Here is a 12,481-nt window from a genome sequence, read left to right as displayed (position 1 = left end):
GCACAGGCAGAACATTAGGGACCTTGTCCTTCCCATTTGCATGTCAAGGCAAGACACAGAAAGAGTAGGGATGTAACCATTCCTAATGTAGTGAAACTTAAAAGCCAAGTGTTGTAAACTTCCTACATCCTACTGTGTCCTTCAGGACTCTGCACTATGCATTTTTACCAATTGGAGGACAGTGGCTATACAACAAAGCAAAATTCCCATGTTTAGAGCAAGGAATCAGCAGCTGATAAGCGTTCAGCTTCCAGACATTCAAAGACAACATTTTCTTTCCCATATCCTCTTCAGGAGGCCTGGGAGAAGATGCTACACAGGAAGGCCAGATGAAAAGCCATTGGCACAAGCTTTGCCAAATAAGCTGCCACAGCTATTTATGGCTGGGCCCTACAATGAAGCAACCCAAGCACTAGACAAATGACTTTGCCCCCTCTTCTGCGACGTTCTGCTCAGTGACTTACTTCTCTCACTGTATGTCCCACGGATCTTGATGGAAGTCAAGTTGTGGAGAAGCTTTTGGAACTCAAATGCTGTAAGAGCAGGCCTCCACGGGTAATCTGCAGCCTCATGGAGCCTGGGGAGAAGAGCCATGCATCATTAGCACAGCTTTCAGCTGCTAACAGCTGCAACCTCTCAAAGTTCCCTTCACAACAGCACCGTGCTATTGCAACATCATCCACATCAGCTTAAACTTAATGATCTCTGTTTTCACAAGAGCTCAGAGGCCAAAGGCAGCCCAGGCCAGGTGCCAGCTGCTCCCACCATACCTGAAGGTGTAGGCCTGCATATTCTCACTGGGGTAGGAGTTGCCCTGGGCAATGAGTGGCACCGACACTCTCAGCCCAGCCCCTTCCAGCACCAGGTCCTCTGCAGAGAGGCGCGTATCCCGCCTGTCCACGTGGAAGGAGAAGGTCAGGTTTTGTCCGTAACTCAAAACCTGGTTGCCCAAGAACTTGCCTGAAAGGGGAAGAAATCCTTACAGTTAGAGGACAGAACACAAAGGGCACAAACAGCACAGAAAGCCATGATTTTAGAATGACCTACGTGGTGCAACAAAGTACATGGGGAAGTAGGTGTCCGAGATAACAGAGATATCCTGGGTCTCGGCACTCCACTGGAGCATGATTTCTGAGCCATCACGCTGCTCAGCACGCCACTCGTCCTCTCCTGAAGAATTAGACAGGCAAGAATCAACACCCTTGGAATATGGAGATTTGCACACACTTCTCATGTCACACTGTTCATGTCTTAGTTAATCTAATGTGCACGGGCACTGACAGGCTGCAGAAAGCAGCTGTGCAGAGAATTCAGATAGTAAACACCATCTTTCCAATTTAAGCCCCTAACTCAAGTGCTGATTGAACTTTGAACTCTATGACGACTACTTGTCCAAAACCTTCTTTTCTAAAGAGCTTAAGCAGAGACAGGAAAACCTGCAGTCCCCTATGACTTAAGAGTTGCAGCCTTTGTACGAACTGTTCTCCAGGGGAATTTTAATTTACAAGATGTTCTTTTCAGAGTACGCAGCATGAAAACATGCATACACGGGAAACTGACTGCATGAATAAAACAGGTTTTTCCTGGGCTTACAGACTCACTGGAAACACAACTGTGTTTTATTCAGAGCCATGTAAACCCCAAATCTAAAGTGATTTTGATCCTCTCAATCAGAAGGTCCTGATTTGGTTCTAGAACTGAGGAAATTCTGCTTTGTCAGCACACCTCTCAGGCTAGAAAAGGTTTCTATTTGCAATTCCCACTTGCACCTGCACAGTGTACAATAACTGCGTGCCCGAGGCCAGAGCTGTGAATTCCTTCCCCCCCAATCTGAACAAACAAGCTGCAGACATGGAAGCTCCACGTAGCTTCAGCATTTCCAAGAGAGTGATCCTAGACCTGCCTGCCCAAGGTTTGTGGTCTTGCACAGAAAGGAAGGAATTGGGTTTTTTTGAATCGCTTCTGACTTGAGTCTACAGCCCAACCTGAGATACAAAAGAAAGCTCAATTTTACCAAACTCGAAGTTGGAGGTGATGCTATGGATACTGTAGCCCACAGCACTGGTGCAGACTGAAGAGTGTCCAAAACAGAAGCAGGGGGTACAGCCTCTTGGATTAGAAGAATCCAGATGGAAAAATCCAGGTTTGCATCTGAAGATGTGAAGGAAAGAGAATTAATTTCCCTGATGCTTAACCCCAGATCCTCACTCGAATGTCTTTCATTCTTGAAACAAAGCCACGGGAAGAAAAACTCACCTCTCACAGTGGAATCCTTCCACGTTGTCCTTGCACGCACACCGCCCTGTCTCAACGTTGCATTCCCCTGTGCTGCCAGCAGCATTGCAAGAACAGGACCTGGGAGAATCAGGAGAGAGGGTAGTTCAGTAAGAGCCACATAGAGAAAGCTTTACAGAAAGTCTAGTTTTCCTTTTAGAGAGCTGCAATCCTCCTTACCTGCACCCAGCTTCGGAGAGGGAGTGGAACCCTGGCTGGCACCGGTCACACTTTTCCCCCATCACGCCGGCTTTGCAGCTGCACTGGCCGTAGCTGTCGCACTGAGTGCTGAGGGAGCCTGTGGGGACAGCAGGGACAGGCACCTCAGCACACACATATGGTTCCATCATCTATTCAAACTTTACAACACAGGCAAGAAATAAGGAAGAAGAAAGCAGGAAGCACAGCCTCAAGCTGATGAGTGACAGCTTATCTAAAGACTGCCTCTAGTTCACAGGGATTTTTCCCCTGGCAGGTCTAGACAGATGACTTGTTATCTAGTCTTCCCAAACGATATTCAGCCTTTTATTCCTACCAACCAACCTTTTTATATATAAAATATATTTTAACTTCAAATTGCCTTCTCCTGCTTCATATCCTCAGTGCTACATTTGCATGCCTCCAATTCCATATCTGTTTTACTCTGCAATATGTAATTTCCAAGATTTTATTCCCTGAATCCCTTGTGTTCCCCCTAATTGCCATCTCCCCTTTCCCTGACCTCTCCTTCTCACACTCCAGCTTCCTTCCTTGATTCCTAAGTTGCATTTCAAGACTAAACTGCCTCCTTGGAGCAAGGCTGCACGTGCCGCTATGAATCCTAGTAAACTCTTGAGCAAAACCCCCATTTTTGGAAGGACACCTTCCTCAGTACTGCTCCGTTCAAGTGGTCTTGCACAAAAAGCAGTAATGAGTATTTTGGACCAAACCACTACAAGCAGTAACAGGTTTCTTTAATCCATAGTGGACAAAATGCATTCCCACAAACATCCATGTGGCTGGCAGCCTCGGAGCTGCCAGCACTGTAAGAGTTAACTAGAGAAGAAAAATATTTTAATATACAGAAATAGTTGCTTGTTTCCACTTCAATCCACACCAGAAGATTATAGCAAAGTGAAGAGTAAAGATGATTAGGCTGGATGGGACAGAAGAACTCACAAAACCTTTACCATATACAGCCAAAGTTCAAATCCCCTTTGCAGTCCCACTTAGGATTACTTAGAAAAAAAGAGTACTTGGACAAAAAATAACAATCCAAACATATCCAGGAGATTCAAATACACCAGTGTGTCATGGCATACAAGTTAATGGCTAAGTTATAAAAGCCTTTGAAAGCCGTTTTAAAGACCTGAGAAGTCACCTCCCTGGATCTTCTCGACTGTCTCAGCAGACACCAACCCTCACCCCTCTTAAAATAAGGTCTGACACAAGGACCCAGGAGAGCAGTCAGAAGAAGAAGGTCCTTTATTGGTCAAAAACTTCACAATTGAATGACTCCCTGACCAAATTAGATAGGAGATGCACCCTGGCAGACTTCTCCCTGGCTGCTTTTAGGGCATGCTACAAGCAATGACTTATTCCAGTTACTCTTTTGAAACCTCATGTCATATCTTACTATGTGTTAACCCTTTTCACTCCTTCTCCCTTACTTGCTGTGAGCTGGTGTAGTTATGGGACCACTCCTTACAGGTTAAGTGGTTCCCTTCACGACAAAAGATTTATTCTCCTGCCAGAATTACCCCCCTCCCCGTTTTTTAAAAAGGAATTTAACTACATATTTTGAGTTTACTTTATCTCACCCCACCCCCTTTTGTGTTTAATGTTTCACTGGTTTCTATTTATAGTGCTTGGATACTTGGTAGGAGAAACTGATGCAACAGCTAAAGTTCACTACAATTTCTCAGCATGAACAACTTCCAGAAATACCTACTCACATCATCTTCATTATTAACAATTCAAATGAGTCCTTTAGTACTGGGAGCATCCAGGGTAACACATACACAGTGGGGAAAAAAAAATCTATTTCAGAATACATTTGAAGGAGTAAGTGCTGCAGAGGTGACGCATCTGCCCCTGCCAACCCCATTTAGATCCAAGGATAACTTAAACCAAAATACAACCCAATAAACATTTACTACATGGGGGGAGGGGGGGGAAATCCAAACAACCCCCCCTCTTTATCCCAGAGTTTGCAATGAGCTGCATGACCCAAAGAAGAGGTGGGTTTTGTGCATGGATGTTTGCAAGCAGCCATGTTTGCAGCACTGCTCACCGACTGGGTTGCAGCTGCAGGGCAGGCAGGCCTTGTCGCTGGCCAGGCGGTAGAAGCTGTCCCGGCAGCGCTCGCAGTGGGGCCCATCTGTGTTGCCGGCGCAAGCAGTGCAGTGGCCGCCATGGCCTGTGGCGCGGTACAGCTCGGGGTCAAAGTAGCACTCCTGGGACCACCCGCTGCAGTCGCATGCTGCAAAGACAGGGCACCATCAGTGACCAGCCTGACCTCACAGCACAAAACCCACCCTGCACAGTTCAGCTGTAGAGAAGCTGCAGTAGGAGCTTTTAACCACTCCCAAGACCTGAAACAAACTCAAGACCATTCTCATCAATGCCCAAAAGAAAACCAGCATTTTCTACCCCACTTCTTTCGACATCAGACTGCCACTTGCAGCCAAAACGCTGTCCTCCCACACACCAACACCGATCTATGTCATTCAAACAAGCATGAGAACATAACATGAGGCTACTACATGCTGTAATGAGAGCTTTTCCCCTGGATTGCAAATCCCTAGACAACAGGACACCCCAATTTCACCAGCCCATTGAGGGAAGCCACAGACAGCTGGGACCTATCTAGACACACAGAGGTCAGACAGCAAGAAAGCTTTTCTGTCTGAAAAAGCTTCCCCATAAAGTAAACTACCAGGAGCTGTGGTCTGGGACAAAACATCAAGGAAACTGGTGCTCCGTGACAGAGAGCTGCATTTGCAGTCCAGAAATTAGATTAAATAATCAACAAGTAACTGTAAAAACCAATAACCCAAACACAAAAATCAGCTGATGCTAAATGAGGAGCTTTTGAAAGGGCAATTACACTGCAGCACAGTAAACAGATTTTTTTTCCCCATGGGTCCCATAAAGTACAAGCCTGTACATTTTTGCAGGACACCTCTTTCCTGCAGGTGGCTCCCATCCTTCTCCAGGAAGCAGATACCCATTCCTAGGGATCTACCAGAAAGCTCCTACAGGATAGGAGTGGAATGCCCAATAGTCCCATGAACTGTGCTTAATGCAGGCTAACTGCAATTGAGACAAGTTAAAACGAGGCAGGGCCAACTTGTGGCTGCCAGCAGAGGCAGGGGACAACCCTGCTCTGGACAGGCTGTCCCTGGGTGCAGCCACACATACGCAGGCACTCATTGGCGCTCTCTGCGGTCGCTCTCCTCCACGGGCGGTCATTGAAGAAAGGAAGGCACTTTTCACAGTCCACCCCAAAGGTGTTGTGCTTGCAGTTGCAGACCAGCTTCCCAAGCTCATTCTTCACACATTCACTCGCATGCCCGTTGCATTTGCACCTGGTTCAGGAGAAGCAAGGAAAAGGTATTAAAATTCCAGGGCTCCAAGTCACTCACAAAGCAACCCCAAAAAACAGGGACTCTCAAAATGTGAGATGAGAGAAATTGAAGGTAGATGATCACAACAAAATCATCCATTCAGCCTGGAGGAGGCTTCAGGGATATCTTATGGAGGCCTTCTAATATCTAAAAGGGGTTTACAAATGGAGAGAAACTTTTTATCAGGGCCTGTAGTGATGGGACAAGTGGCAGTAATTTTAAACATCTTTCAATTTTTAAATTTGAAATTTTTCAAATTTTAATTTGAAAGATGGTGGGGTTAGATTGGACATAACGAATCAATGTTCTGTAATGAGGGTGGTGGGACACTGGCACAGGTTGCCCAGAGAAGCTGTGGCTGTCCCATCCCTGGAAGTGTTCAAGGCCAGACTGGATGGGGCTTGGAGCAACCTGGGATAGTGGAAGGTGTCCCTGTCCACAACGGGGGTTGGATGATCTTTGAAGGTCCCTTCCAAACCAAACCATTCCATGAAACAGAGGCGCAGCCCGCTCCAGGTAGGCATTTAGAAAGGGAAGAAAGTTAACTAACTCCTTTGCAGTCTTCAGACTAAGCTGAGTAGGAGAAGCAAAGATTTAGTTGGCTTTAGGTTAGTAAATTTCCCAGAACTTCTCTCTTGTGAGAGCCTAGAACACAGTATGTTCACTGGGTGTGGGCTATTGTGGTATCAGTAGGAAGTTAAATAGCACAAAGGTGACTAATACAGAAGCCCAGGACCTCCAGACTGGTGGTGCAGGCAATACAAATCCCCATGTGGCCAAATCCCAGTCTCAGGACTGCCATCGGCAAACAGCCTAAAACTCTGCAGTGGTCTCATCTCTGTTTATTAAAACATTTTATCATCAAGTACTTAAGGTTTAAACATTCTACAATAGACTTTTGCAAAAGGAACAGACAACCACAACCGTGTTGTACCATGTTCCGGACCTCCAAAGGAGATAGCTTCCTCAATATATGTGAAGTAGAGACACTGAGATTTTCTTCTTACTGTTATTCTAGAGAACAGATACAGGCAGAGAACAATTCTAAAATACATTAAAAACCACACAAACCACAGAGCAGAAAATTTTTTTCTTTTGTTTTCCATTTTAGTTACTCTTTTTACCATTTATCCAAATCACTTAATATTTCATCTAATCAAGGAAAAAAAATTGATCTCTGTCAGCCCTGAAGTTATAGCCACAAAAGCTTATACACAATATTTGCAAATTATGTAAAATTCATTCTAACATATTTTTGATTTAGGACAGTCAGTAAAGACCAGAGCCTAATGATATCATGTGAATACAATCAGTATCTTTAAAGCAGTCTAGTATACCTAACCAAAAACTTTAGTAAGCACAGAGTTTTATTGTCTACTCACCTACCACCCACAGCAAAATCAGAAATTGCATAGTAGTAAGACTTAAGAACTTTTGGGTCATTGAAAACTTCATCTCCAAATGTGTTCAGACGGTTGAGAGTCACTCTAATATCTGTAGCTGTCACCCATTCCTAGAGCAGACAGAAATCCCATCAGATGAAACACCAAAGATACCCCTTGAGAGAGCACCAGTCATTAACAGTTCTATTAACGAAGTCATTCAGCAGCAGCAGGTTCCTTCCTCATTGTTTTCCCCTCTGCACCTCAGGAGCTCACACATTCCTGCTCCAGAAGCCTTATGCCACCTCCTCTTGGTTCAAATGGGTTTTCCTGACCCTGCTCCTCTCTGGAGACCCTTTCCAATGCCTCTTTGCATCCTGACTGCTCTCAACTGGGAAGCACTGAGTAACCTCTCCAGCAAAAAGTTCAGGGCAGGCAATTGCTTGCTAATTGTATGTATCTGCCTGGCTGCAGTTGTCCTGCAAAGCTATGCAGCACCAGTGGGAAAAGCTTTAGGGTACATTTGTCTGCAGACATATTGCACCAGAGTAAAAGACACAGACAGACAAATGAGTGAGGCTGGGGGAGGCTGAGGAAGACAAACAGACAGATCTGACTTGCAACATAGGAGTTTTTCATAGTATTTACACAGCATCTTCAACACACTGCCCTGCCCTCCTTCAGCAGCAGCCAGCAAATGCAGCCTATTGCCAAATTTTGTATCACCTTCTGACAGCCACTGATGTTGGCACCTCCTTGGTTTTATTATACCTTTTACAATGCTATTTTCCTTCAAACACCATAAAAAGGACACAAAGAAACATTCCTGTATGTACAACTGTGCTGCACCTGTGTCACTGCTCAGCCAGAAACATAGTATTTATTTACTGAATTACAAACACTGACAAACACATGGAAATGCTAACCACAACACACACATTTACTTCAGTTCTGGAAAGCAACACCAGGGGTTGGTACAGATTTTAGGAAAGTGGTGGTCAGGTCACTATTCCTTACATAGATAAGTTTATCAGAAAATTATACACATTGCTAACTCGAAATCTCCCTATTCATCTTAATGATAAGACACGGTTTTCTGCTCAAGGGTTGGCTACACCAACAAGGTGGCCAAACTGGTTCTTTTCCACTTCAGAAGTTCTTCGTCCTTTCCCATTAATCTTTATTTTTCATTTCACTTTTGTTTGCAGAAGCAACCCCACCAGATTCTGCTCTCCTGCCTGGGAATTGGTGACAGGCGAGCCCTGACCCTGCTGGGTGCTCATCTCAGTCTGTTACTGCTGCTCTAAGAGCAAAGGTAGGTGATGGCAATTACAGCTCTGAAAGGAAGACAACGAGCACCAGTAAGGCAAACCCCACAGCTTTAGCTCCTTGTTGCAATATAAACTGAAGACGGCATCAAGCAGGACACAGAAACTGGCAAGTAAATCAGATAAACTGGTACTCCTAGTATGCTCCTGACCACTGCCCAACCACTCCTGTGAATGCAAAAAAACATTCAAAAATGTTCAATAACAAAAAAACCCTGCCAAAACCCCCTTGCCAAGCCACTTGTAAGAGAAAAATACCAAGGATAAAATCAAACTCCTCTGCTTCAACACACATGTAAGAGAACAGGGTAGGGACTCCTGTAATGCCTTATGTATTTAGAAGAATCTTACATTTCTTACTTTTTTCTCCTTGAAATACATATGCAGATGCCTCAAATATTACCTGGACTGAGACTTTACCTTCCTCTGTCCTTGTATCTGAAACAACAGCAGAATGTCCACAGCTGCTTTCTAAACAGGCAGAGATTTATTTACATTCATCCTCTGGACTTCCATGATACCTACTGACAAATCACCCTTAATGCCACTTAGTTTGCTTTTTTGTACCATAAACTTACTATCAATAGACTCAAGAGTTCAACTCTTCCTTCAAAAGAGTCTCTGTGGATTGTCCATCCCAACTTAGCTGTGCAAGGACCTTTCACTGTGAGTAAGGGCTGTAGTGCAAGCCCAGTAGGCACAAAGCCACCATCCACAGACACAACTCAGACCACCTGACTGAGATAGTCCTGTTCACATACCTGCAGCACAGGGCTGTTGTCAAAGTTGTAGGCACTGGGACGCCCCTCTAGCGTTGAGAAGGCCACATTGCCCCCAGTGAGAGGAGAGATGTCGCTGAACTCATCAGTGCAGAGTGCCTGCTGCTCGTCCTCCCCAGTGCGAATGAAGCCACGGTTGATTTTGTGGTAGGTGCTCTCACAGGATCCGCTGTAGTACTGGTAGGGCACCCAGGGGCCGTCCTCCTGCGTGCGTTTGTAGATGGCAAAGCTCTCGGGCCGGCTGGTGTGGAACTTCAGGCGCACATACGTGATGTCAAAGGCTTTTCCTGGGGGGGGGAGAGGAGACACATGAGAAAGACTCGAAACAGAGAGGAATGGAAAGAGCTGCACTGCAATTCTCTCTCTGGAGAAACATCTCCCAGCACTATCCAGAAGGATGAGCATGTCCAGCAATACCAGAAGTATCTCTTCCAGTCCAGTACTGTATCTCCAAGCAAAGACAAAGGGAAAGAACCAAAAGCAGAAGTTGAAAGCAGGCTGAGTAGATAAATAAAGAGACCTACAAGTTTCTGTGCAACCAAACACATTTCAAAAGCTGCAATTCTCTTCCACATACATCCCTAACACATGACAGACTGCATCAGACCCATGAGTAGTTTGTGTGTATTTAAGGCCAGGCCCAAGTCAGTCATGATATTTGATGATATTTCTCCCAAATATATGTGTGGGAGAAACAGTATTAACCAGAGAGGTACAAGTCACACTGTAGAGCCTGGTTTGTACCTGTGCTTCCTCCCTAAATAGACAATACCTCAATCTCTTTCTACAGCTCACAAAGCTTTTCCTCCAGCACTGAACTACCAACTACAGCCCTCTTCTACTCATTCCCCAGGAAAAACAAAACGAGGTTTAAGTTTCCCACACCTGAAGTCACCAAGGCACTTTTCAGATCAGAGTGCAATGATTTACAAGCTCTCCATCTCCTAGAAGGATGAAAGAAAATCCACCTTCTTGCCCTCTGTTCCCCTCCTAACTGGTCTGTGGCAGTCAGCACATCATCCGCCATAATGACTCTTCTCCAGTGACTTGAGCATCTACCCCATTCAAGAGGACCACAACACTCTTCAGCCACCTTCATCTGCTATCCATGCTGGCCAAGGGGATGGCCAAGGGTTCCCAGGAGGAGGTATACAGCTGTGTGCCAGCTGTTCTTGCTCCACTTCAGCAAACAGACTGTGTACGATCAGGACACCCTGGAGCATGTAGGGAGCTTACTAAAACAACTTGGAGTTTGTTTGGAATAAAACCTTGGGTGTTTAGTCCCTGCCATGCTCTTTTATGCTCCCACAACTTCCAAGAAAAACAGTGCTCTAAGCAGAACTTGCAGCCACCACTGGTTCTTTCGTTGATCAAAAAAAACCCCACTACTAGAAGAGTTTCAGCTGATTCAGAAAGGGGTTTTCTCAGCCTGCAGAAGTCACACAGATTTAACCTTAACTTGTAAAATGAATGAACTGTACCATGTTAAATTTTAACACGAGGCTTTGCACTTGCTGAAGTGTTCACCTCCTTCACAAGTGAGAGCAGACCAGACGGCACCAGGCACCAAGAACAGAGTGCGCTCAAAGGACACACGCACAACCTGACAGCCATGAATTAGGTCACAAACCACAGTTCTGCCCTGCAGGCCCCACTGTGATTAGGGCGGGGGCCAGCCTGCATTAGGCATGTCACACCCAAAGTCTGTCTGGCATGAGGGAGGAACCAAAGCAGCAGGAGAAGCACAGCAAAGGGTCCAGAAATCAACATACCCGAAAAAAATGAAGTAAAAATCAAGATATACAGCACCTGAAAAATTATGTGTCCCAAGAATAGAAAAAGACCAGCCAAGTGTTTAAACCACCCACCAAGTAGTGTTGTCTGTGTGTGACATGCAGGACAGCTGGGGCACTGCACAAATACAAGCCCACCAATACTTCCCACTAAATACCCTTTCCTTTTTATATCATGTGTGCAGTTATGGATGACCTAAGCACAAGACTGGAAGCTAGACATTCACAATCATGGTTCTTGCTCAGTACCAGCTCTCTGTTAGTTTGGGGTTGATTATTTAATGAGATTTTCTTACAGAAGGTGAGTGAGAAGGAAGCACCACCATTAATGCCAAACTGCTTTCTCCCAAAGGATCAACACTCAGCACTAACTTAGCTTATGCATTCCCTCCTCTTGCTACCCAGTACAAGAAATGAATCCTGTTTCCATGTATTTGGGAGTGTTTTTCTCACGAATCACAATGAAGGCAAGAAGCAGGCATCCTGTGTACAAATCAGACCCTCACAGCTTTCCTTTTCTCTTGCTACATGGGCTCTTCTCAAAGAGAGCTCCTCACTGAAGGCAAAATATGCTTGAGGTAGGAACAACATGCACACACAGGAACTCAAGACAGACACAAGACGATAGGCTGGACACGCACAAATATCTTTTTCAAGTCCATGGTAAACAAACCCAGGACAGACTTCACATCTTTTTCAGGTAAAGGCAAGGGGCCCAGGAAGCAAATACTTCCTCCTCCTTCTGCAGGAATACCCCAGTGTGTTGACCTGCAACTTGGCAGCCTATCCCAGAACTTCACCAACATCTTGGATGGAGAGCAACTAAAAACCACAACTACTATCATAGTTTTATCACTAGTAAAAGTGTCATCAGCTTAATGAGAAAGTTTTCTTTGAGCTCACATGGTAAGATAAAGCAAAATCTAAGGCTGAAAGTCAGCCCTGGTGGGATTTCTTTGGGCAACTTTAATGACAAATGAAAATAGGAAAACATCAGGCAAGAGCAGCCATTCCCTGAGTCAAGAGGGGATAAAAAATAAACCAGAGACAACAATGAAGATCACGTCATTAAACTGTGTCAGCTGAATTGTCAGGAATACCCTGCTCTTTTGAATTGCGGTGGTTAGTTTTCTTCTTCTGCATTTCTCTGGTGTGAAGCAAAACCCCTGTGTTTAGGCTTCATCAAGATGGTTTTGGGGAGCAAATGCTTCAAAAGAATCCTGGGAATGATGAGGGGGCCAAGCATGTGCTTTCACGCACACACAACTTTCTGCTCTAGATGAAAGGCCGGGTCACAGGCTGCTTGCCCTGGAAAAG

General features: G+C 45.2%; 1 protein-coding gene across 1 annotated transcript in view; it reads right to left on the bottom strand.

The window, feature by feature from the left end:
• LAMC1 (laminin subunit gamma 1) overlaps window positions 1-12,481 on the bottom strand; it is a 65,708-nt gene that overhangs the window by 14,800 nt on the left and 38,427 nt on the right. The window contains exons 2-11 of the mRNA XM_042033802.1: window positions 9,354-9,658; window positions 7,265-7,395; window positions 5,677-5,843; window positions 4,547-4,735; window positions 2,455-2,572; window positions 2,257-2,355; window positions 2,015-2,151; window positions 1,048-1,170; window positions 771-960; window positions 465-577 (exon numbers count right to left, since the gene is read on the bottom strand). Of these exons, the coding sequence (XP_041889736.1) occupies window positions 465-577; window positions 771-960; window positions 1,048-1,170; window positions 2,015-2,151; window positions 2,257-2,355; window positions 2,455-2,572; window positions 4,547-4,735; window positions 5,677-5,843; window positions 7,265-7,395; window positions 9,354-9,658 (1,572 nt within the window). The remainder of the gene's footprint in view (window positions 1-464; window positions 578-770; window positions 961-1,047; window positions 1,171-2,014; window positions 2,152-2,256; window positions 2,356-2,454; window positions 2,573-4,546; window positions 4,736-5,676; window positions 5,844-7,264; window positions 7,396-9,353; window positions 9,659-12,481) is intronic.

Source organism: Corvus kubaryi, unplaced genomic scaffold (genome assembly GCF_017639235.1).
Source record: "Corvus kubaryi isolate FWS band 111438036 unplaced genomic scaffold, C.kubaryi_AGA036_p1.0 37361, whole genome shotgun sequence".
NCBI classification, from domain to species: Eukaryota; Metazoa; Chordata; class Aves; order Passeriformes; family Corvidae; genus Corvus; species Corvus kubaryi.
The sequence above is the reverse complement of the archived record's forward strand: the minus strand, read 5'-3'. Positions and strand labels throughout refer to the sequence as shown.